This window comes from Carlito syrichta, unplaced genomic scaffold, assembly GCF_000164805.1.
Source record: "Carlito syrichta isolate Samal-C Ts95f unplaced genomic scaffold, Tarsius_syrichta-2.0.1 Scaffold313449, whole genome shotgun sequence".
Lineage (NCBI taxonomy): Eukaryota > Metazoa > Chordata > Mammalia > Primates > Tarsiidae > Carlito > Carlito syrichta.
This window is the reverse complement of record NW_007257545.1, coordinates 148,506-174,776: the sequence shown is the minus strand read 5'-3', so window position 1 is coordinate 174,776 and position 26,271 is coordinate 148,506. Positions and strand designations below refer to the sequence as shown.

Sequence of the window (26,271 nt, the reverse complement as noted above, 5' to 3'; positions counted from 1 at the left end):
TATATATATGTATAGTCACATATGTACATGTATGTTGGAGACCACTGCCCTGCTTGAACTCTGCTGTAAACATACTTGGTGTGTGTGCAAAGTCACAACCAGCCAAGAATATCTATAATGGCAAAACCAGATAGGCATGTATGCTGAGGCAAGTTCTAAAAGTGCAGTGTCTGTTGTGTTAGAAAAGATAAAAGTTATACATTGTCTTGCAAGCAACTGCACTATATTTTGTAAACAGACATGCTTTATCACAAAAGTTTTCTAAGATCAAAACTGGGAGTTTTCTTTGCACCGCCTGTACTTTGTCCTTGAAGGCTTACTTAACTATGTCATTTTGTACTAATAAAAGTCTGATGAGTAAGAAACTCAGGGCCTTTGTCCTGTGAGGCAGAGTGCTCCCTGGTTCCCCCACCTTCTAGTTCTAAAAGTGTTTTGTGAATTGTGTTATACCACGCTGTTCCTCTTTCAAGATCCTTTACCACCCAGCCACGCAGGATGCAGCATATGTATATACTTCTATCTATATACATATACAAAAATCATATATGTGACAAAAAACAAAAATTGTTTTAAAAATTGTGTTAACTTTTAAATGTATTCCCTATTCAATGTATTCCATTTAAATGTATTCCACGTTCATAAAATAAAATAGTAACAATGAAACATTTTTTACAAGAACAGGGGCTGGGCATGGTGGTTCACACCTGTAATACTAGCACTTTGGGAGGCTGAGGCAGGAGTATCACTTGAGCCCACGAGTTCACAACAAGCCTGGGCAATATAGTGAGACTTCGTCTCTACAAAAAATTTTTTAAAAATTAGCTAGGTGTGGTGGTGGGTGCTTGTAGTCCCAGCTACTTGGGAGGCTGAGGTGAAAGTATCGCCTGAGCCCAGGAGGTTGAGGCTACAGTGAGCTATGACTGTGTCATTGCACTCCAGCCTAGGTAACAGAGAGATTCCAACTCAAAAAAAAAAAAAAGTAAAAGAATCAAGAAAATTACAGACTTTCCAGCAGAATTCTACAAAACATACAAGGAGGAACTGATACCAATCCTACTGACAGTATTTCAGGCGATCGAGAAAGATGAAACTCTCCCCAAATCATTTTATGAAGCTAACATCACATCGATACCCAAACCAGGTAAAGATTCAACAGAGAAAGAGAACTACAGACCAATATCCTTGATGAATACCGATCCTAAAATTCTCAACAAGATCCTTGCAAATCAGATTCAACAACACATCTCAAAAATCATCCACCATGACCAAGTAGGCTTCATCCCCAGGATGCAGGGCTGGTTCAACATCCACAAGACCATAAATGTAATTAAATACATCAACAAATGTAAAAACAAAAATCAAATGATTATATCATTAGACGATGAAAAAGCTTTTGACAAAATTCAGCACCACTTCCTGATAAAAACCCTTGATGTAACATCTAGGCAAAGATGGAACATACCTCAAAATAGTAAGGGCCATCTACGAGAAACCCACAGCCTGCATACTGCTAAACAGACAGAAATTGAAACCAGGCAATTGAGAAACATGGAATTCTCCCCAAATCAACTGGAATAAGACAAGGATGCCCACTCTCACCTCTCCTTTTCAACATAGCTTTGGAAGTCCTAGCTAGAGCAATCACACAAGAGAAGGAGAGCAGGGGTATCCAAATAGGAAAAGAGGAAGTCGAGTTATTCCTCTTTACAGACATGATTCTATACCTTGAAGACCCAAGAGAACCTGTCGAAAACCTCCTTGCACTGATAAAGGACTTTGGCAAAGCCTCAGGGTATAAAAGAAATGAGCAAGATAGTCGCATTTCTACACACCAACAATAAACAAACAGAAACCCAAATAAAAAGCACAATCCCATTCACAAGAGCCAGGAAAAAATCAAATACCTTGGCATCTTACTAACCAGACACATGAAAGACCTTTACAATGGAAACTATAAAACACTGCTCAAAGAAATCAAAGATGACACAAACCAATGGAAAAATATTCCATGCTCATGGATTGGAAGAATCAACATTGTTAAGATGTCCATCCTACCCAAGGCAATCTACAGATTTAATGCAATACCCATCAAATTACCAGCAGCATTCTTCTCAGAACTGGAAATGACAATATAGGAATTCATATGGAAGTATAAATGACCACGAATCACCAAACAATCCTCAGCAAAAAAAAAAAAAAAAAAAAAAGCAGGAGGTATCACACTCTCAGACTTTAAACTCGATAATAAAGCTACAATAAACAAGACAGCCTGATATTGATACAAGAACAGGCATATAGACCAATGGAATAGGATAGAGATTCCAGAAATTCAAACCTCAATTTCTCAACCAACTCATCTTCAACAAAGTATCCATCATCAACAACTGGGAAAACAGAACTTATTCTGTAAATGGTGCTGGGAAAACTGGCTAACCACATGCAGATTAAAACAAGATCCCTACCTATCACCACACACAAAAATTAACTCTAAAGTGGATCAAAGACCTAAATGTAAAACCTCAAACTATAAGAATCTTAGAAAAAGCAGGAAACACCCTTATGGAAATTGGAACTGGCAACCAATTCCTGATCAAAACCCCAAGTGCCCAAGCCATAAGAGATAAGATAGACAAGTGGGACCTCATCAAACTGACAAGCTTCTGTAAAGCCAAAGAAATAATCAAGAGAGTGGGGAGACAGCCCACAGACGGAAAAAAAATTCACCAACTGTATATCCGACAAAGGCCTAACATCTAGGATCCACAAGGGACTCAAACATGCCGAAAAGAAAAAAAACCACTAAGTGTTTTTTTACTATTACTAAGTGGGCAAAATATATGAATAGACACTTCTCAAAAGAAGACATACAAGCAACCAACAGATACATGAAAAAATGCTCAGTCTCACTAATCATCAAAGAAATGCAAATTAAAGCTACACTGAGATACCATCTAACTTCAGTCAGGATGGCTATCAATAACTCAAAAAACAACAGATGCTAGAGAGTATGCAGCGAAAAGGAAATACTTCTACACTGTTGGTGGGAGTGTAAACTAGTACAGCCTCTGTGGAAAACAGTGTGGTGATTCATAAAGGATCTAAAAATCAGCCTTCCATACGACCCTGCAATCCCCCTACTGGGAATATACCTGGAAGAACACAAATCATTCTATAAAAAAATGCCTGCACACGTATGTTTATCGCAGCATTGTTCACAGTAGCTAGAACATGGAACCAACCACGCTGGCCATCGAGAGGACTGGATTAAAAAATGTGGTACATATACACGATAGAATATTATGCAGTCATAAAAAAGAACAAAATCATGAACCTCACAGCAACCTGTATGGACTCAGAGTCTATAGTACTGAGTGATCTTTCACAGAAACAAAGAACTGAATCATATGTTCTCACTCATAAGCAGACCTTGAACAATTATCGTAATACTGTAAGAAAAGGATTGACAGTAGCAGGAAACTGCTGGGAGGGCCGTGGGGAAGCGGGATTGGCAGTAGTGGGAGTCTGCCTGGGGAAGGGGGAGTACACATTTCATCAACAAGGGTATTCGCATAATGAACATTTGTATACCTAACCCTGAACTGTACTCCACATCTTTAAAATAAAAAAGATAAAAAGGAAAAAAAAAAAAAAAGAAAATCATATAAACTTAGAAGGAAATAAAATATCACTGAGTTGTAGAATTAAAGTAATTTTAATTTTCTTCTTTATGTTTTTCTGTAATTCCCAAATTGTTCAAAACAAATGTATACTATGTTTGAAATCAGAAGAGCAAAAATAGATACTACTTAAACTAAATAAAGAAGAAAAACAAAAAAGAAAAGAACAAGACACTATGAAAAGACCAGAAAGCTTTTGGATTAAAAAAAAAAATCAAGGGCCAGGCACGGTGGCTCACAACTGTATCCCAGTGCTTTGGGAGACTGAGGCAGAAGGATTACTTGAGGCTAGGAGTTCAGACCAGTCTGGGCAACATAGTGAGATCTCAACTCCACAAAACAAACAAACAAAATTATCCAGGCATGGTGGTGGTCACCAGTAGTCCTGGTCACTTAGGGGACTGAGGGGGAGGATCGCTTGAGCCCAGGAGTTAGAGGCTGCAGTGACCTGTGATTGTGCCACTGCATTCCAGCCTAGACAACAGAGCAAAACCCTGACCCTGTGTCTGGGGGAAAAAAAAGAAAAAGTCAAATAGCTTTCCCTCCCTATGGGCAAATAAATGGGTCTATGGAAAAAAAGATTATAATTTGTAAGTTAAAAAATAAAGCACATGTATGTGGAGACTCAGAGTTATTTTTTCTTTTAGAAATTTGCTTATCAGAAACAAAAACAAAAAATTAGAATCTATGTCTATTTCAGAGAGAGTCAAAGAAGGCACAAACAAGAAAAGTAGAAGAGAAAATAATAACACTTTTTTTTTTTTGAGTTGGAGTCTCACTCTGTCGCCCAGGCTGGAGTGCAGTGGCCGCTCCCGGCCACCGCAGCCTCGACCCGCTGGGCTCCGGCGATCCTTCCGCCTCAGCCCTCCGAGTAGCCGGAATGACAGGCACGCGCTACCACGCCCGGCTGATTTTTTGATTTATTGCAGAGATGAGGTCTCGCTGCCCAGGCGGGTCTCGAACCCGCGGGCTCAGGCCATCCACTCACCTCAGCCTCCCAAAGGCGCGGGATGACAGGCTGAGCCCCCGAGCCCGGCTAATAACACATTTTTGAAAGAGGAAATTCATATGAACAAGTAGTAGCTAACTTAGTAGACCAGAAAAATCAGAGGTCCAAATCAAATGCATAAAGCCCGATGATTCATAACATAGAAGTCCAAAACGAATCAGAATACGTGGGCAAGAGACAACTCTGAAAGCAGGAATGCAGATAGGGCCAAGGGGTGAATACAAACTGGCTCGTCTGGGTGGAAGCCTGGAGCTAATTCTCTGGAGAGGTTCACCTAGAACAGTGGTTCTCACACTTGGCTGCAAGGTGGAATCACCAGGGGAGATTTTAAAAGATGGATAATGTTCAGGCCACCCACGAGATGTATTAAATTAAAAACTCTGGGGGAGGTAAACCGTCTTCGGTAGTCTAGGTAGTCCCAGTGTGCAGTTCTCTTTTGAGTTGGAGTCTCACTCGGTCACCCCGACTGGAGTGCAGTGGCACGCTCACGGCCACTCCAGAGTCGAGATGCTGGGCTCCCGCGATCCTGCCGCCTCAGCCTCCCAAGGAGTGGGAACTACAGGCACGCACTCCTCGCCGGCTATGCAGCCCTTTTGAAAACCCCTGAACAGAGGGACTCCGCACTTTGAGGACTTCAGGCATAGCAGCGAACGGGGGAGCAGGACGGAAAATGGGGGTGGGGGCGAGGGAGTTGTGTATAGGTTTTTATATACGGAATAAAGCCTACTTGTTTCCAAAAAATTCCCGGATAGCTAGGCTTAGAGTTAGGCCTTCTCAACCCCATTCTGAAGAGTGGAGTAGCCCAAGAAAAACGCCTGGAAGATCCCCAGTGAAGTGACCCAACCAGATCACTCTAAAAGAGCCCACTTGACAAATCTCACACACAAATTTCTAAATACAAGAAGTGTAAGAAAACCTTAAAAAAAAAAAAATCCTGTCATTATCTTCACAAGTTCTGTTCTATCTATGAAAGAAATGCTGTTATAAAAAGGGGAACAATCAGAAAACAAAAAAATAGGACTCTGAGAAATTATAAATATGCCACAAAGAAGTAACAAATCAGAAAATGTTGAGAAAATGCACACACACACACACACACATAATAGATGGAAAATAGGAGAAGGGTAAAAAAAAATTAGAGGATCGTCCAGGAAATCTAATATCCACATAATGAGTCCCAGAAAAAGAATTCAGGGGAAAAAATGGAAGAGGATATTATCCTGTAAGTATTAAAACAATGTTTCCTAGAACTGAAAGATGTGATTTTTCAGATTGAAAGGGATCGTAGAGCATTCAGCAAAATAAATTTGAAAAGAATCACACCAAATTGTATCATTGGATTTTTAAAATGTACTCAGAATGAAAAGAAATTCCTAAAAGATCACTGGGAGGGGGAGAAAAATCACATATAAATGGATTAGGAATCAGAATGGCTTTGAACACCTTGTCAGCAACACCAGAAGCTGGATTATGAAAGAGAGCTGCCTCTGAGTATGAGCTAAAATAATTCCCAAACCAGAATTCTATGCCAAGTCAAATCACAAGTCAAGTGTGTGACTGAAGTAAGAGTATTTGTGACATTATACACTTCTAAAAAATGTACCTCCCTTGTGCCCTTCCTTAGGAATTTATTAGAGATGTGTCCTCTGCCTCAGATGAAGAAGCAAACATATAGAAAGAGAAAGACACAGGATGGAAGACATGAAGCTCCAGTGCTGGCGAGAAGGTGAGGGCATTTCCCAGGAGCAGGCAAGATCGGAGTTTTGTGGCAGACCTAGAGGGTAGCCAGTTATCAGACAGATATAAAGAAGATTCTTGGAGCGAGAGTCCAAGAAAAAAGATAAAACTGGTGGAAAACTTGATTCATTTGCATATACTGGCAGGAGGTTTGTTTCTGGTTCAATACATGAGTTATTTTAGAAAAAATAAAATTTTACAAGAAAGGATTCTTAGTATAACAAATGACTCAATTCTGAACAATAGATACTAACCAAATAGTGTACAACATCATTCTGATTTAATTCAAATGGCGAAACATTTACTGGGAGGATGGGAGAGAGTAGATGTGTATGTGTGAGTGAGGGTAGAACTAAAGTCAGTTGTAACTCATACCTGAAACTTAAAAATCAAGCAGTATTATATATATATATATATATATATATATATATATGCTATGTATAACAAACATTCTTTTCTTTTTTAAAGAACATTAGCAAAAACTGAAATTGATTGCCTTTGAGAACTGTAGTAACAGTACCATAAATTAGAGCAGGAAACTGAAGCTTTTTGTTGTAAGTCTTGTAGGACTTTATGACTTTTTAAACAACGTACGACTTTGATAGAAATAAAACCAAAAAATATAATTAAGCTTGCAAATTGAGAATGTGTATTATGACTTGGGCAAACTTAATGAAAACACTGACCGTCATAGGCATAACCTGGTGGAAATGTCAATGTGTTGGGAGGATAGGGAATCAGGCTGGTTTTGGACTTAGAGGGAACTCTAAATGCCCAAAGGCAATGGAACTTTGTTTGTTTTATTGGCATTTTTTGTTTTATTGCCAGTGGCATTCAGCTTTTTCAAATGTTTATTGATCATCTGTGTAATAGTTGAGATTGTAGTTTTAAAAAATTCTAGAGAGGAAAAAACGTCGCTAGTTTAAAAAGCAGCAGCTTCTTCTGCCCTCTAATGGCATAACTTATCTCAAGGGAATTGTTTGTTTCAGAAAAATACTTTAATGATTAATTTCAGTTTAAGTGATGAAAAATTTACAATGTAGGACAGAAAAGAAGGGATAATGATGCGCATAGGAAAATGACAGGATGTGATACATCCTGAGAAAATAGGGGAGACATGTCATAAAATTTATGAAGATTGAGACTCTACCATAATGAGAAGATTGGAAGAGAAAAATCAGCACCAGTAATAGACATTAGGAAATCAGAAGCCGGGCTCGGTGGCTCAGCCTGTAATCCCGCGCCTTTGGGAGGCTGAGGTGAGTGGATCGCCTGAGCCCGTGGGTTCGAGACCTGCCTGGGCAGTGAGACCTCATCTCTACAATAAATCAAAAAATCAGCTGGGCGTGGTAGCGCATGCCTGTAATTCTGGCTACTCGGAAGGCTGAGGCGGAAGGATCGCTGGAGCCCAGCAGGTCGAGGCTGCGGTGGCCGGGAGGGGCGACTGCACTCCAGTCTGGGCGACAGAGTGAGACTCCGACTCAAAAAAAAAAAAAAAAAAAAAGGAAAGCAGAATGGAGCAAACCAAGATAGACCGGACCTCCCACAACAATCATCAGAAATACTGGGGAAGACCCTGGGTTTTCAGTTGAAATAATGAAGAAGACCTAATATATTAAACGGAAGGTGATCTTAGAAGATAGGAGAGAGCTGGGCTCGGTGGGTCAGCCTGTAATCCCGCGCCTTGGGAGGCTGAGATGAGTGGATTGCCTGAGCCCACGGGTTCGAGACCCGCCTGGGCAACTTGGTGAGACCTCATCTCTACAATAAAAAAAAAAAAAAAAAAAAATCAGCCGGGCGTGGTAGCGCATGTCTGTAATTCTAGCTACTTGGAAGGCTGAGACGGAAGGATCGCCGGAGCCCAGCAGGTCGAGGTTGAATGAGACTCCAACTCAAAAAAAAAAAAAGAAAAAAGATGGGAGAAATATAATAAGCTTGGTGAAAACATATTTAGACAATTATCAAAATTGTTTCAAGGTGCCAATATTTCTACAAAAGAATATTTTGAATGCTAAATATATAAAATTTTGGACCAACAATACATAATCCATCTAGAATTTTAAGATGTGAATTTTTTTTTCCAAGTGGTTATCTAGTTCTCTCAAAGCTTATTGAAAAATCTATCCTTTTCACATGTACTTATATTGATACTGTTATGTATAATACTTTTATATTTGGACCAATTTCTGGTACTTTATTCAATTCCACTGACTTGTCTACCTGTTCCAACACCATAATGCTTTGAAACAGTGTTACCTTTTCTTAACCCAATCTGTAATACGTAGGGGAATGAGGGTTGTGTGGCCTGACCTCCTTCCCGGCCATCAGACCAGTTATAACAAATGTGTTTTTTCCTCTATCCCCAACAACATGGAAGTTTATGCTTCAGGTTTCCTTTGTGCGGTTTTTGTAACCTAAAGTGACTTCAAAGGAAATATTATCTGCTCCATGACCTACCTTGGTCCCTCCAGATCATGGGGGGTTCACAGTGCCCCAAATCTTCTATTCAAGCTTCCCAAGAGGTCATCTTCGTTCTCAAAGAAGAAAATTGTCAGTCGATGGATGTCTGTCTTTTTTAACTTTTAAGATGTGTTACGATTGCAGAAATTCCACATTACTGTGTCCCTTCCATCCTTTCCTGGGTTTCTAGCACTAACGTAGTTTTCCTTATCTTCATTTTTTGAAAAATCATATCTGTTTTTATTGGTTTTAGTTGTTAGGACACAAAAAGGACTCAGTTGACCAGATATGAGTGTGTGTGTATCAAACAAATATATAAATATAATAAAATATATTTTAACATATATGTATAAATATGTGTATACAAACTAGGTTAAAACATATTTAAACAATTATCAAAATTTTAAGGTGTCAGTGTTTCTACAAAAGAATATTTTATTTTGAATTCGAAGTGTATGCCTATTCTCATATTAAACTTTACTACTAGAAACTTTCTAAAAATAGAAACTTTAAGATTCATACTGGCCAAGCCAACTTCACAGCAAATTACTAAATAGCCACATTTCAGATGAGATCGGGCACTTTCAGGGTGGTATAGCTATAGTCTAAATAGCCATGTTTCAGACCAAGTGGAAAAGCAAGATTCACGGTCGTGTTGACTTTGAGATCACTGTTCACCCTTCATTGAGTTTACAAAAGGAAAAGTGCATAAAGAAATTAGCAATAGTTACTTTTAAAAATTCCTTTTAACATGATCCTAAAAATAACTCGACATATCCGAGATGCACACTGATAAGCTGTTTATAGATTACATGACTGAAAGAATTCACTTGAAATTTTTGAATAGTCTTGCTAACCCTACTTTTACATTAGTATGCCAAATCGTTATTCACATATAGCAGCCCCATGGTACCCTTTATCAAGGATTTAAGTAGCTTTACTTTATTCCAATCTATTCTTTCATGACCATTCCAGTTCTCAAAATGAAAAATGTTTATGAAAAATTTAATGTCAAAGGAATTTATACGATATATAGAAGGCAAGGTATATACTTATATAATCATGTATATAATAAATATGGGGCTTTTTTCTTGTTAAAAATAGCAGACAAGTGCTGAAGGTAGCTTAAGTGAGTAGTATAATGGGGGCTTGGAAAAGCATGTTCTAAATCAGAGGTTTTGTTCAATACGTAGTTTCACGTAGTAAGAAGACTATTCATTAAAAGGCCTAAAGACTGGAAAAAGTGGACAATACACATGTAGGGATACCTGCCCAAATTGGGATGAAATCAGTCATTAAGTAGCTTTTTACCCCTCTGGAATCCCTGGCTGAAGTATCTGAGAGCTTAGCTTCAATGGGGTCACTGAATAAGCCACAGCAACACTTCATTTGGCATGCTGACACTAGCAAAGGAATTATTTTTATGCTCCTAGGTTCTGGAAGGACACTGATACTCAAATCTCCAGTCGATCAAAAATTAACTTTTCCCGTTAAAAAAACTATCACTGGTTGTCTGTGAAGTTTGCTCTTAGGGCTGGCCTTTACATTGTATTTCTTTTGGTCACTGTAAATCATTTTGGTAAAACATAACCTCAGTGCTAGAAGCTATTTCATCTTATTATGTCAAAGTTACTGATTATTTTGTGCAAGGCATGGTTTGGATTCTGGAATATAAAGCAGACATTCCTCTGAGTTCACTCTCCAGTGAGGGAAACAAAACACAGCCTGCAGAAAACAATTTGTAGAAAACAAGTGTTGCTGTGGCTTATTCAGTGACCCCATTGCACTCCAGGAGTGTAAGGGGATGGGCAGACAGTGTGAGGGAATCATTCCAAAAAGGCAACCTAACTCTTGTACAAGGAATGGGAAATTATGAGGCATGTAGAGGAGGAAGAAGACTCCAGGCAGATGATGAAACAGTCAAGTGCAAAAGATAGGAAGATATAACATGGCCTTTTGGGGAGCAGCAAACATAAGTGTTATCTTACATGTTGGCTTACACTTCCACACGGTAGGGGTGAGTTGGACTAGTTAAGCACTAGCTTGAATATCCAAGGTTGGACTCAAGTAACATGAAACATCAAGAGACATTGGAATTTTTAAGGACTAAATATAGAGCAACTTTCAAAGCTTTCACTTTTTTTTTTTTTTTAAAATGAGGGGGGTGTCTCACTATGTTGTCCATTGCTTGAGCCCTAGAGTACAAGACCAGCCTGGGCAACAGAATGAGACCCCTTCTATAAAAAAAAAAAAAAAAAAAAGTAAAAAGAAAATTAAAAGTTAAAAATTAGCTGGGCATGGTGGCATGTGGCTGTAGTCCTAGCTACTTGGGAGGTTGAGGTGGATTGCCTGAGCCTAAGAGGTTGAGGCTACAGTGAGCTGTGATCATGCCACTACACTCCAACCTGGGAAACAGAGATCTTAACTCAAAAAAAGAGAATGATGAATTAGAATTGTCACAAATAGCAAGTAAAATTGTCATAGGGGCGAACTTCAGTTAGAGATCAGTTTAGTTTAAAATTAAAGAACAATGAAATTAACTTCAGATAACAACATTTATGATAGGTCAGTTCTGGATGCCAAATCCTATGACTGTGAGATAAAATCTAGGGTTTTAGTCTAGGTTAGCAAGAATTAAGAGTATAATCTAGCTAGATTATCTTAAAGTAGAAGTGGCAATATGTTTTATGTATGGGGTGTAGTAGTATAAGAGTGGTTAGGACAGACATCCCATCCCTGGCAATAGGGATGTCTGGGAATAAATATAATTTAGGCATCATGACAAAAAGCAGTCTTTTAGAGGAAGGTTGCTTTGACTCAAAATGTAGCATTTCCAAAATTTTATTCAATCCCGAATGACTTTCATGATGTTTATATTATTTGTGTGTCACCTATATAACTTTTGTTCAAATAATTTTTTTTAAATGTTGCACTAAAAAAATATGTCTATATACCACTGAAAATCAAGTACCGACAATGGTATGCAGTACTGTACACAGGATATAATCTGGAAATGCTGTATTGGTTAGCATTTAGGTTAATAAAGCCAGTTAGGTTCATAGAAGCATGTTGCTGTAATGTTAAATCCTTTTTGTCTCCTACAGCCAAAGTTCATGCCTCCTGACACAGTACTTTAAGATCACCACCACAGACCAGAAATGGTTTTTTCCTTAATAGGGACTAAAATGATCTTAATCCCTATTCATACCACATTGCTAAAGTACCATTCCTACCCTTATTCCCTGAATTCTTTCAGTAGCTTTTCATTGTTCACAATATATTTGCTGAACCACAGCAATGAAGGAAACTCTTCACAGCCTTATCTACTACCTACTGCTAGCTTCTGTCAAATGGGCAGATTGGGTAAGGCACAGTCACTCGGTTTTAGCTGCAATCCACTTTATAAAAAAACTTCATTTATCAGGATTTCAAGAAAAATCCGTGGCCATAAATAACAATTCCACATCTCTAAGAGTCAAATGCCAACTGTTTTTGAAGTTTAATCTTCTAATTACTATATTCCCCTAGATTTATTTAACCACATCTCCAATTAATCCTGATTTATTTCTGGCAACCTACCACCAGCTCACCTATGAAGTATACCTTCAGTGTTTTAGAATTTAGTATATTCAATGCAGCTTAAAAACTCAAAGGATTTTTTTTAGATAGGGAAATGGAAGGAAGAAGAGATGTGACACTACCTTCTTTAAATAATGCAAATATTCAACATTTGAAAAGTTTACTGAAAACTTTTATTGTAATCAAAAAGTGACATAACGGGGTTGTAATGAATTCAGCAAATCATTCTGCTGATATTTAAGAACTGATATCAGCTTTTGCCAGGCAATTAAAAAAATTCAAATGTGAAAATTTCACAGTACAGTAAACTCCACCCCAACTAATTAATGGTGGTTAAAAATAATAGGCCCTAGCAAAACCTCTCATGTTACATGGTCACAACTCACAATTCTGTACAAAAGTTCGTGTTATAAAGCTCTGATGTAAAAATCAAATAATCAAGCAGCAATATTTTAAGTGCAGCACAGGGTCTTCCATGTCATTATTTACAAGGCTTGAATCTCTTTACATTATAACAAAATTTAATACAGATGACTTAGTAATTAAGTCAATTTAAAAAATCTGTCCTTTTACACAGTGACAGATTTCACTTTTTGGTCGTCCTTCTCCTTCTCCTTTTCTTTATCTTTGTTCTTCTTTGACTTCTTTTTCTTGTGTTTGTGTTTTTGGCTTTTTTCCAATTCTACTTCAGTGCCTGCATGCTTCTTATGCTTCTTATGCTTTTTATGTTTCTTGTGCTTTTTCTTTTCCTTCTTTTTCTTTTTCTTCTTGCTGTCCTGACTTTCTGCTGAGCTGGCACTGCTACTGTGACTTCGGGTCTGGCTTCCAGAAGGGCTATGACTTCTGCTTGGACTAACACTAGGACTGCTTTGACTCTGACTCCTGCTTATGCCCACCTGGCCAACTGGTGCTATGTCCAGGCTCTCTTTTGCTTTCTCCATTATTTTATCTTGTAGGTCCTTAGAAACATTTCCTGAAGTTTCCTCTTCTTTTACAGATACATTACTTTCACTGTCACTTTCATTGTAGTCTGGTTCAAAAGCAGCTTCATCAGTTTCTCTGGTTAAGTCAGAGGAAAGTCGAGAGGAATGACTTAACTGGGGTTTGGGCTTGATAGCACTCTTGTCAGTTTGCCCAATAACTTGTTCTTTTTCAACCTGTGTGTCTGGTGGGTTAAGGATATAAAGTAATTTATTGCCACTCGATTCTTTATTGTTCCTTGCTTCTAATATATGCTTTTCACGATCCTTACAAGGATTTTTGTCGACAGATTTTGTCTCTTCACTTGGGCGTTTAGTATCATACGTGGCTTTGTGATCATGAGGTTTTTTGTCTCTTGAGGGACTAGAATTACTTTTTTTGGAATCTCCTGTTCCTTTTTTAGGCAAATCTCTCTCTTCCCTTGGTTTATTTTTCTGCCCAGATGCAGAATCTTTACTCCGAGAAGGAGAGTCTTTTCTTCTTGGTAATTCATTCCTTTCATCTCTACGTTTGGTACTTGAATACTCTCTGCTGTCATAGTCAGTTTTTTTGTCTCTATTGGGAGTAAAGTCTTTATTTGAGGAACCACGAACAGAATCATGTTTATCTGAAGCTCTAGTCTCTTTGGAAGATTGAGACAGACTTTTAAAATTTCCTTGCTCATTCAGACGGTCTAAGGTACTATCTTTTTCTGGCTGAGTGCTGCTCTTCCTCTTTTCAAGGTTTTCCTTCTCTAACACTGAATGCTCTCGATCTTTGGTTTTACCCTTTTCACTAGATGCAGAGTTTTTTGAGCTTTTGACCTCATGCTGTATAATTTCATGGCTCACTTCCTTGGTGAGTTTCTGAATTTTCTCTGAGGGCTCATTTTCTTTCTCAGCATATTTGGCTGTATTTGATGGCTTAGTGCTAACATTTTTTATAATACTAGCAGGTTTTCCGACATTTGACACAGGTTGTGTGGATTTAACCTCCTCCTCTTCAGATTCAAAGTCATCTTTATCCCATTTGGATTGAGGTACTTGAATCATTATAATAACATCTTCTGCAGGAGCTGTATTGTCGTTATTATATTCTTCCATAGTTTTAATGACAGTTCGCTTTGTATCTGTTTTTTCTTCAGATTTCCGCACAGGACTGCCTCCAGTTGAGCTTGTACTAAAAAGAACACAAATATTTTTAATTAGTAAAGAATTTACTATTAATTATAAAACACCAAATAATGATATAACTATAAAAATTAAATATAAAATTGCTTAAACATACATGTCCTTTAAACTTAAAAGTTCAATTATTCTGCTCTAATAAAGAGACACATGATTTAAGAATATGATTGTACAAAAACAAATCTGCTTCACCCTCAAAATCTACTTACAATCTTGTCTTTAGCAATTCCTTTTTTAAAAGACAACAGAAGAGTAAAACAAGACTAATCTCCATGATCCATACATTCTTAATTAACATAAAAAGTACAAGCATGGATAAAATTAAAGAAAATCCTTCCCAAAACAAACTTCTATACCCACCCACAATTAGATACCTGGTATAATCCACAAGAGTTGAGCTGGATCCTTCAGTTCCAGTTACTTTTCGTCTGACCTTTCCTTTGACTTTTTCTTGTTTAACTTTGCTAGATGTCGATTCCAATTTTTCAGAGGGTTCTTTTGTATTAGATATATTTTCTGTACTTCCAATTTTTTTCCCTGTTTCTCTGTTGAGTTTGATTTTTTTAGCTGGGGCAGTTGATGATGAAATTTTGTCCTTTTCGGGCGTCCTATCCATCTTTTCAATATCAGATTCCATTTTGCGCTTTGGTGATGGTTTCACTATTTCAGTTACTTCTAGTTTTGAGATTTTCACTGAAGACGACTCAAAATCTTTATCTACACCTTTTTCTTCAGTTTTTCTTTTTCTTTTTTCTCCCTTATTATCAAGAGGTTTATTTTTCTCACTAGGTTTCTTGGTCTTTTCTTCCTTATTAGTTTGCTTCTCGGATTTGACATCTTTGGAGTAGTCCTTCTTCACTTTTTCCTCTTTGACTGGTTTTGCCTCTTGATGTTCTTTTGCTGATTTAGAGTGAGCTTTTCTGGGGGTTCCCATGGTCTTTTCATCTTTCTGAGAGGAAGATGATGATTTAGCACTGTCAGTCTTTGGAATCTCCTCTTTGGCTTTTTTAAGTGGAGGTTCAGATCGAGGAGATTTTTCACGTTCTCCATCTAGTTTCTCTTGGGGTCCTTTAGCAGGTTTTGCAACATTTTCTTTTTTGGACACAGTAGAACCATCATTTTTCCGTTTGGTCTTGTCACCTTTTGCTTTTGGTTTATCTTTCTCTCTTTTATCTTTTTCAGACACTGATTTAAAAGTAATCGATTCTGCATCCATAGGTTCATCTCTAACAGGTGTAGCATCATCTCTACTTGGAAGAACGAACAATGAGTCTGTTTTATTTTCTTCAACACCTGTAGGTTCTTTTGACTTCCTAGAAGTCTCTAATAACTCAGGGTTCAGAAAACCTTCACTTTCTTCCCCTTTTCTTCTTTTTCTATGTTTCTTATGTTTATTTCCTTTACCATCTCCTGGAGCATTTTCACTGTCCTTCTCTTTTGACTTTGTATTATCCTTTTGATTGTGACTGTCTCTTGTAGAAAGTTTTTCTGGATAGTTGCCACCTATGTTGCGACTTCTATGACTTTGCCCACCAACATAATCTTCTCTGCGGCCTCTCGTGAAGGGAGAATTCCTAATATTAAGTGGTAAAAATCTCTCTGGAGAAAAGTTCTCTCTATTTGCTGAGGGTCTAGGTTGTGCTCCAGCAGTATAACCTTTATAATATTTTTCATACCACTCTCTGTATTTTCTCTCCCATTCTCGGTAACGCTCTTTTTCAAATGGGTCTCTAAAGTCAACACTCCTCCCATAATAAGCTTTCATGTCATAAGGTGGTGGAACTTCTCTGAATCTATTAAAATATTCACGTTCTGTTTCCCCTTGAGGTACATTACGCTTATTAGGAGATTGTCCCCTAAACGCTTGAGGAGATCTTGATCGTGAATGATAGCGTCTGTATGGGGGTGACCTTGACCTAGATCGATGATATCCATGAGATCTAGACCGTGAACGATAATTGCGACTTTTGCCTCTGCCTCTTCTGGGATACGGAGGTGACCGTGAATAGGAACGAGAATGTGAGCGGCTGAATGATCGAGAATAAGAACGTGAACGCGTTGAACCAGATCTTGATTTTGAGTAAGTATATGAACTTCTTGAATACGAAGAACCACTATAGGGAGATTTAGACCTAAAAACAAAAACAAGAAAAATAATTGATAGTTGAGAAATATATACAAAATAAAACACAGACTCTCAGATTCTAGCATTCTCTCCTCACGGTTTCTTATTTCTTATATCAAGTTTCATCTTAGATGATTAAAGAGGCACAGTGACCTCTACTGAAATGGAATAAAGTACACAAATTAGAGCAATCACTTGTTACAAAACAAAAGCGAAGTCTTAACAATTAGAGTGGAGTGCATTAATGTACCGTGAGTTATATGAGCTAACTAACATTAAACAAAATGCCAATTAAATTTAAATTTCACTTCCTATCTGATTATTTAAGTAAGAGTCCATTTTTGGTCCTATACTGGCCTAGTTTTAAAAAGAACCACATTTCATGTGTAAGGCTAAAAAATAAATCTTTTAAACAAACTTCCAGGGAATTTTTATAACTCAGTTTTTCTATCAATAAAGCAATTTGTATTCTACTACTACTTCATAAAATACACAGGTTAATGTTCCAGCAAGAAGCTGTAGCCTTATGGTAAAAGAATCATCAGAAATGTTCTTTCGCTATTCCTCTAATTCTTTCCTTCCAAAAACATTTCCCAGTTATTTCATACTATAAATAACTTCAAGGGACAAGGGCAATTTAATCCCCATAACTGCTAGTTCTACACAATAGAATTTACATTGAGACATTATTTCAATAAACAGGTATTGGGAAATAAGCTACATCTTCATTTCTATAAACCTAGACCGAATCAGAAAAATTCCGTAAGTGCAATGTTATTTATATCCATAGCTAATCCCTGGATATTCAAAGTCCCATTTGTAATTCTGTTGTGAAGGCTTGCAAAACACTAACCTGGAAAATGAGCGCCTACGCTCCTTTTGAATCTTTTTGTATTCCATCAATTCCTTAGCAAAATCATTTGTAAACTCATCTAGCTTGGACTTTTTCTTTTCCCTAGTAAAATAAAGTTAAAGAGTGAAAGTTAACAAAAACCATTTAAGAAAACTAACAAGACAAATGTAATTAGATCATGAATGAAATGAATGAAATTGCCATTAGCTTTCCACTTTAAAACTATAAATAACTAGGAATCCCTGAGGAAGTTGCTTGTATGGCTTTGGTTTAAATTTTAGGTGAATTTTCTCATACTAACTGGAAACACTGGAAAATGTTTCCAAAGATACCTATTTAATGTAATATCAGAAAATGAAAAAAGTGTATCATAATTTTAAATGAAAATTCTTACTCTTCTTTTAGTCGTCGCTGTTCTCTATAGAATTCTTCCCTGGACAAAGGTGGTGCTTGTGTTGTTGGGATGGTATTTGAATGAGCTGTCTGCACTCCTGATGATACCCATGGTGTTGATAAATTGGCAGGAGCTGGAGGAAACCCTGGAGGAGGGACACTATACCCAGCAGGTGGTGGCTGGCCAGGAGGAAACTGAGGAGAAAACTGTGGGGGAGGAACACCTGGAGGGAGAGGAAGTGTATGGGGAGGAGGTGGATACAAAGGAGGTGGTGGAACAGGTACAAAGACTGGAGTTGCTGGTAGTGATGGGCCTTGAGTCCTCTGTGATCTTTCGCTGTGGTGTCGCCCACGATTTATACTTCTGGAGAAATAAATTCCAAGATATTATTCCCTCAAACTAAAGTCACTGAGACAAGTAAATTTGTCTTTTCTATCCATAATTACTTTCAAACTTAAAAACAGCAGAATAGAATCAACTATTAAACTAGTATAGAAACAATGATACCATTTATTTGTAACAGTAACTCTATAACAAAACAATTTTTAAGGCTGCTGGGGACTGAGACAGATGTAAGTTTATAGAATCCCCTCTAAATGGAAATGCTATATTTAAAAGTTCTTTTTTATGAAGTTCGGTTGATGATCACTCCACTAATTATCATCTGTTACTTCTTAATCTGTCCTTTGAAGGACTAGTGACAGGTTCATGCTGCCGTAATCTAGTTCTCCCAGAATGTCTTTCAAGACCAAGAGTTTAAATGAAGAAAAACCACTTCTGCTAACCTCATTTTTGAGGGAGAAAATGGGTGAAGACTAAACTTCACCTTCTTCTTCTCACTTCTTAGTGGGTGAAGAATACAAAGTAGACTAATACATGCTCTTTTAACATCTGTAATTAACAATTAAAAATCTGTTTTCTGGGCCATGGATTTACTAGACTCTGGTGTGGCCATGTGCTCTTTGAGCTATGGCCACCGCCATGTTTCCCAAGCTCTGGTCCCCTCTCCTACCTTAGAGAAGTGAATCTCCTCTCTCTTGCTCTCATTTACTTTTAGGCTGAAGTGGAGTGGCATGATCACAGCTTACCACAGCCTCAACCTCCTGGGCGCAGGTGATCCTTCTGCCTCAGCATCCTGAGTAGCTGGGACTACAGGTACATGCCACCATGCCCAGGGTCTCACTATGTTGCCAAGGCTTATCTCGAATCCTGAGCTCAAGCAATCCTCCCGTCTTGGCCTCTTAAAGTGCTAAGATTATACATGTGAACCACTGCACCCAGCCACAGTGGAGTTTTTCTCAAAGGATTGTGTAAAATAGCAATGCTGGCTAAAAGTATCTAATTTGTGCCTCATCAATGAAACAGAGTGGGCCTACTTCTGTTAATTAAAGGTTCTTTAAACTATAGGCAACTGGTACACAACAGCATATGGGGGAGGGGGAGGGGGGTTTAGATTTAAAGCCTCTTTTCAGACAGCCATGAACCAGTAAATGTTCCATTCTTTTAACATGTGATCTAATAATTAAGTAGTAAACTCCAATAAGCTTAGTAATTCTAGTGGCGCACTAGAAGATACTCTTAATATTCTTATAAAGTTTTGAAGTCCCCTTTACCCAGGTGGCAACTGTAATGTAGAGAGTGAGACGTATAACAGAGAAACCTATTGACATAGACAGTGAGACTTCTTAGATTACCACTACTTGTACCTGCTTAGGGCAAGATCCCTAACAATCTCCTTGTCTCTTCTTTGGAAAATAAAATGTGGGAGATGACTGGGATAATTAAGGCCATAAGAGGTATAAATGCAACTTTTCAAACTTGGGGGCTGAGCTGGTTAACTATCATCTTAAATTGATATCTTAAAATATAATCCAAGCACTTTGGGAAGCTGAGGCACGAGGATTGCTTGGGCCCAGGAGTTCCAGACTAGTCTGGCAACAGAGCAAAACCTCATCTCTACAAAAAAAATTAAAAAATAATGCAGGCATGGTGGCGCACACTTGTAGTCCCAACTTCTGGGGAGGCTGAAGCAGAAGGATTGGGTGAGCCTAGGAGATTGAGACTGTGGTGAGCCATACTTCAGTCTGGGCAACACAGATTCCGACTCCAAAAAAAAAAAAAGAGTCAGAGATGTAATGACTTTCTTTTACCTTCAAGAAGATAAATGCAAGACAATATTCTGCTGTGTGCTGACAGGCAGAAAGTAATCATTGGGAAGTAATATAAAAAGTGAAGTGTTAAAAACCATTACTTAAAATACTAAATGTAATTTATTGCTTTACAGTCCTATTTGAGGAAATCTACTAGGGACAGATAAGCATAAGCTGGGGGTGGTGGCTCATGCCTATAATCCCAGTACTTTGGGAGTACAAGGTGAGAGGATTGCCTGAGCCCCTGGGTTCAAGACCAGCCTGGGCAACCTGGCAAGACCTCACCTATACAATAAATCAAAAAATTAGCTGGGCATGGTGGCACGTGCCTGTAATTCCAGCTACCTGGAAGGCTGAGGTGGAAGGATCATCTGAGCCCAGCAAGTCGAGGCTGTGGTGGCCAGGAGCGTGCCACTGCCCTCCAGCCTGGGTGACAGAATGAGACGCCAACTCAAACAAAACAAAACAAAACAAAAAGATAAGCATAATCCAAACAAATGACCACCCCCATTCCTTCTGCCACTGTTGTGCTTTAATTTCTTTATATTTTTCAGTATTCTGTATGTCATAAGAGTATTATTTTCTAAGATTTTTAGCATGCCTACCTGTAGCAGCTCCTCTCTCCCCTTCTAATTTGCTGAGGTGGAGAAACCAGATAGCCAAGCTTGTTGGAACTGCATGTGGGGAAAAAGATAAAATAGGCTTGAATATTTCTCCATGGGTATGGGTACATGACCTTTCAGTGCATAGATTTTAAGACACTTACTTGAACTACTCTGAAGAGTTTTTCCTACTCCCTGATTTGTAATTTGTTCCAGATACAGGAGATCTGAGCAAATATTACTTTTAATTTAACTTTTTTCCTAATTAACTGTATTATAATAATAGTTAAACCCCAAATATTTTCTGTAACATCATATTTTAATTGGCATCTATAAATTTACTCTGTGAACTTGTAGCTATCAAGAAGAAAGAGAGCCCTTTTATCTACAGGGTACTATGGAAACACTTTACATATTAAAGCAGGTAGTGTCACTCCAATTCTACAAATGAAGAAACAAGGGCTAAGGAGTAAAACTGCATACTCACTGTCATGTAAATGGTGCAGCTGAAATTCAAACCCTGGTCCACCTGTCTCCAAATCCCATGTTCATGCAACTGATATATGCTACTAGTGTCTCATTTAACATACTTTATGAGAAATTTAGTTTATCAAACAAAAACACTAAAGGTTTAAAATGCCAGTCTTAAAATGGAGTATAATAGCTGAAATGAAACTGGGCTTGGTGGCTCAGCCTGTAATCCCAGCGCTTTGGGAGGCTGAGGTGAGTGGATTGCCTGAGCCCGCGGGTTCGAGACCTGCCGGGGCAACTTGGCAAGACCTCATCTCTACAATAAATAATAAAAAAAAAATTAGCCGGGTGTAGTAGCGCTCATCCTTAGTTCCAGCTACTTGGAAGGCTGAGGCGGAAGGATCACTGGAGCCCAGCAGGTCGAGGCTGCAGTGGCCGGGAGTGGTCACTGGGCTCCAGTCTGGGTGACAGACTGAGACTCCCAACTCAAAAAAAAAAAAATTGAAATGACTGTATAGACAAATATTAAATAAATCTACTGATCTTTAATGACCTAAAACGTCCCACAGAAGATCTAAGTTTCTTATATTTCAGGCCAGAAAATCACAACCTGTAGATTAACATGCACTAAGGTTTTATTATCACACTATTCAAAATGCAAAATTTTGATTGGTAGACTTTAATCTATTATATATTTATGTACTTAAATCAAATTTTGATCATCTAAGTTCAAGACAGGAAAAAGTTAAGCCCATTAGGAAAATAACTGATATATTTAAAATAAGCTTTCAAGTAATTCTTATCTTACTTATTAAGTGAGGTCCTGCCAAGATTCCCATTTGTTTGACATGAAAGTAGAAAAAAACTTCCAAGATACTGTATCTTACACAAGAATTATTCATTTAAAAAAAAAATTCCTCACATAAGCTTGAATTTTGATATTTTTCATCAAAATTACGTTAAAATGCTACAGAAAAGGAGTTTACAATAAAAATCATTCAGCAACACATTGTAGTTTCCAATAGCTAGTTTGAAAACAATCATCTGAAAATTACTGTAAACATATACTTACTGTTCCCAACCTGGTCGACCACCACCAGGACGAGCAGTATTTATTCTTACTGGACCTTAGAATAAAAAAACAAAAACAAAGAGTAAGTAAATATGAAAGCTAAATAAAGTTAAAATTATTTTTTAAAGGAAAAAAAATTAAACCCAAGTGATTTTACTCACCAGTTGTGGGGATCAATTGCCCATGCAATAATGACTGTCCAAGCAAAGATGGAGTTCCAAGTACTGGCACCTGGTAACCCTTTAGAAACAATCGCAAACACACAAAAATCATTTAAAAAAAAAAGAAAAAAGGAAGAGTTAAAAACAAAACTATAAAATAAAACAAACCCCTATTGTATAAAAAAATCCCAAATATAGAAGCCAATAAGATGTACCTTCTCTTCCATAAGAGCACTAATTGCAATTGAGGAGGCTCCCTTTGAGTGTTCTGATGCAAGGGCTGCAGCTGGCAATATTTTATTATCAGAATCCCTAAAAAACAAATATAAATTACAATATATTAAAAAATCATCAAAAATGGAGACTTAAGAATTAAAATAACAGCTCGTAGCTGTTTATCTTCTGCATTAAGATCTGTTGAGTCTGACAGATTAGTACTCTTGTATTTAAAAAAAAGAAAAAATATGTAAATCAAAGATAATGAAAACCTTTGGTGAGAGGACTGGACCTTTGGAGAGTTCTTTATAAATAAGAGGAAAAGTAAAAAGAATAAATTTCCTTAAGAAGTACTACATATGAGAGATATGACAGAAACTGGCAACTAATAAAACTTAAAAAAATCAAGGCCAGGTATGGTGGCTCATGCCTGTAATCCCAGCACTTTGGGAGGCTGTGGTAGGAAGGTCACTTGAGGCCAGGTGTTTGAGACCAGCCTGGACAACTTAGTAAGACTCTGTCTCTAAACAAATAATAATAATAATAATAAATTAAAAATAAGCACAGTGGCACATGCCTATAGTCCCAATTACTCAGAGGCTGAGGCAGGACTGCTTGAGCTTAGAAGTTCAAGGCTGCAGTGAGCTATAATTCCATTACTGTACTCCAGCCTGGGCAACAGAGTGAGACCCTGTCTCTGAAAGTACATTAATTAAATAGGAAATCAAAGTGTGGACTATATGGGGACAAAAAGGAACAGATTTGGAGTAAGTTTTAGTTCTAGCTCCACTATACTGAAGGGGTAATCTTGGGTAAGTCACAGAATTCTTTGGGTCCATTTCCATTATCAACCAAATAAAAGGCTAAACTACATCAGTGGAATTTTTTTAAGTAAACATGTCAGGGTCTCACCCTAAAGATTTTGCTTCAGTACGTCTGAAACAGGCCTCTTACGTCTATTTTTTTTTTAGAAAACTTACAAGCCACAGGTCATAGTCAAAGATCTCTCTCTCTCTTTTTTTTTTTTTTTGAATTGGAGTCACACTGTCATCCAGGCTGGAGTGCAGCAGCACGCTTATAGCCACTGCAGTCTCAATTTGCTGGGCTCAGGTGATCCTTCCGCCTTGGCCTTTCAAGTAGCTGGAACCACAGGCACATGCCACCATGCCTGGCTAATTTTTTGATTTATTGTAGAGATGAGGTCTCACCAAGTTGTCAATGCTGGTCTCGAACCCGTTGGCTCAGGCAATCATTCTCTCAAAGTGATTTTTCCTTTTTTTTTTTTAAAAAAAGGTCTCGAGCCGGGCTCGGTGGCTCAGCCTGTAATCCCGCGCCTTTGGGAGGCTGAGGTGAGTGAATTGCCTGAGCCCGCGGGTTCGAGACCCGCCTGGGCAGTGAGACCTCATCTCTACAATAAATCAAAAAATCAGCTGGGTGTGGTGGCGCATGCCTGTAATTCCGGCTACTCAGAAGGCTGAGGCGGAAGGATCGCTGGAGCCCAGCAGGCCGAGGCTGCGGTGGCCGGGAGCGGCCACTGCACTCCAGTCTGGACGACAGAGTGAGACTCCAACTCAAAAAAAAAAATAAAAAAAAAAATAAAAAAAATAAAAATAAAAAAAGGTCTCACTGTCACACAGTCGTTAGAGTGCAATGGCATAATCATGGCTCACCGTAGCATCGACATCCTGAGCTCAAGTGATCCTCTTGCCTTAGCTTCCTGAGTAGCTGCAATTACAGGCACATGCCACCAGGCTCCACTAATTTTTAAAACTTTTTTTGTAGAGTTGAGGTCTCGCTATGTTACCCAGGCTGGTCTTGAACTCCTGTGCTCAAGCAATCCTCTTGCCTCCCAAATTGCTGGGATTATAGGCATGAGCCACTGTGCCTGGCCCAAAGTGGTAGGATTTAAGTGAGTTTTTATTACTCTCCTATACAATTATGGAACAAAACAATTATTATTCCTATCTCTCTACTTCTACCAGTGTTTTTATTCCTTCTTCTCTAAAAATCTAAGCTATTCTTAGTTCTGCTCAAATCTACTTTTTTCTTTTATGACCACAAGTGAACTAGCCCACCTCTGAACTTCAGAGCTGTTGTGGTATGTAATTTCATTTAGTGGGGGCTGTTGACAACTTGTATAGTATTTGATCCTGAAATGTTTAGTCATCATTTGCCAAATGAATCACCTTCATTTATCTCTTCCCCCAATAAGACTAAATCAATTCTTATAGTCATGCCACCTTGCTGAGCAGAGCAGTCCAATTTAAAAAAAAAAAAAAACCGGTAAAGTGATACACAGCAACAAAAAACTACATAATTGAAAAATACACTAGCTGGGCATGGTGGCGTACATCTGTAGTTCCAGCCACTTGGAAGGCTGAGGTGGAAGGATCGCCTGAGCCCAGCAGGTAGAAGCTGCCGTGGCTGTGAGCATGCCACTGCCCCCCAGCCCAGGTGACAAGAGTGAGATTCCAACTCAAAAAAAAAAAAAAAGTACATAAACTTACCGAAAAGGTCCATCTGATTTTTCTGGATGAACTGATATGGATACTGTTGCAGTTATATCAGGTACAGGAGCTGGGGTAGAAGATGGATTTCCAGGCACAGAAGGGGCCAAGGAGGATTGATTAGATGTTAATGAAGATATAGAGGGAGTTGGGTGAGTTGATGATGATGTCACTGGAATCATCAAAGGATCCTGTTGTCTTGATATTGGAGATCTCATCAGAGGCTGTAGATTCCGCTGAATGAGTGGTCTCGGATGTGGTATTGGAGGTGGTGGTGGAGGTAACTGTTTTCGTAGTCTTTTTGTATAACCAGTTTCATTTTTGAAATTATTAACAGCCTACAAATATGAAACATAATAAGGCAGAAAAATGGAATGTAGTATTCACAAGTACAGTTAAATCAGTTAAAATTTTTTTTTCCTAAAAGGGATACAAAGATCGTTACCTGTCGTAAAAATTTATTGGCAATTAAAGCATCAGGAGAAACATCATTTTGATGACATGTTGGACATGTATGTTCATCTGATTCCAGGAGTGCTGTTCTTATACCTGCAGTATATGATAAAATTTTAAATATTAACAAAAGCACAGAAGAAACTCACTGTTTATATAATGAATTAAAAAGATGATCCCACATCTGCTCAGTTACATTCCTGTTTTCCAAGCACATGGCACTAATCATTTCTTAGATTAAGAAACTTAAATAAGTAAAACCTCTCATATAACAGCATTTTTCTGATCTAACCGCTCTCTATGACCTATATGCCATTAAAAAAGAGAAGTCACTGGGCATGGTGGCTCATGCCTATAAACCCAGCACTTTGGGAGGCTGATGCGGGAGGATTGCTTGAGCCCAGGATTGTCAAGACCAGCCTGGGTAACATGGCAAGACTTTATTTCTACAAAAAAAAAAAAAAAAAAAAAAAATCAAAAAATTAGCTAGGTGTGGTGGTGTGTACGCATAGTCCCAGTTACCCGGTTTAGGTAGAAGGACTGCCTGAGCCCAGGAGGTCGATGTTGTGGTGAACTGTAATTGTGTCAATGCACTCTAGCCTGGGTGACAGAGTGAGAACTCAACTCAAAAAAAAATTTACATGGCTAACATGAGGTT

At 38.2% G+C, this 26,271-nt stretch overlaps 1 protein-coding gene across 3 annotated transcripts in view; it reads right to left on the bottom strand.

Moving 5' to 3' along the window:
* Window positions 1-12,612: 12,612 nt before the first annotated feature.
* Window positions 12,613-26,271, bottom strand: part of RBBP6 (RB binding protein 6, ubiquitin ligase) — a 35,261-nt gene continuing 21,602 nt past the window's right edge. For 2 of the 3 annotated variants that reach the window (XM_008070483.2, XM_021718781.1), the window contains 10 exons: window positions 25,606-25,709; window positions 25,161-25,498; window positions 22,653-22,749; window positions 22,438-22,516; window positions 22,277-22,331; window positions 20,737-20,805; window positions 17,982-18,344; window positions 17,588-17,689; window positions 14,984-16,741; window positions 12,613-14,601 (listed from right to left, as the gene is read on the bottom strand). In XM_008070483.2, the coding sequence (XP_008068674.1) occupies window positions 13,032-14,601; window positions 14,984-16,741; window positions 17,588-17,689; window positions 17,982-18,344; window positions 20,737-20,805; window positions 22,277-22,331; window positions 22,438-22,516; window positions 22,653-22,749; window positions 25,161-25,498; window positions 25,606-25,709 (4,535 nt within the window). In that variant the 3' untranslated portion in view covers window positions 12,613-13,031. The remainder of the gene's footprint in view (window positions 14,602-14,983; window positions 16,742-17,587; window positions 17,690-17,981; window positions 18,345-20,736; window positions 20,806-22,276; window positions 22,332-22,437; window positions 22,517-22,652; window positions 22,750-25,160; window positions 25,499-25,605; window positions 25,710-26,271) is intronic. The other variant, XM_021718782.1, reaches the window with a different exon arrangement.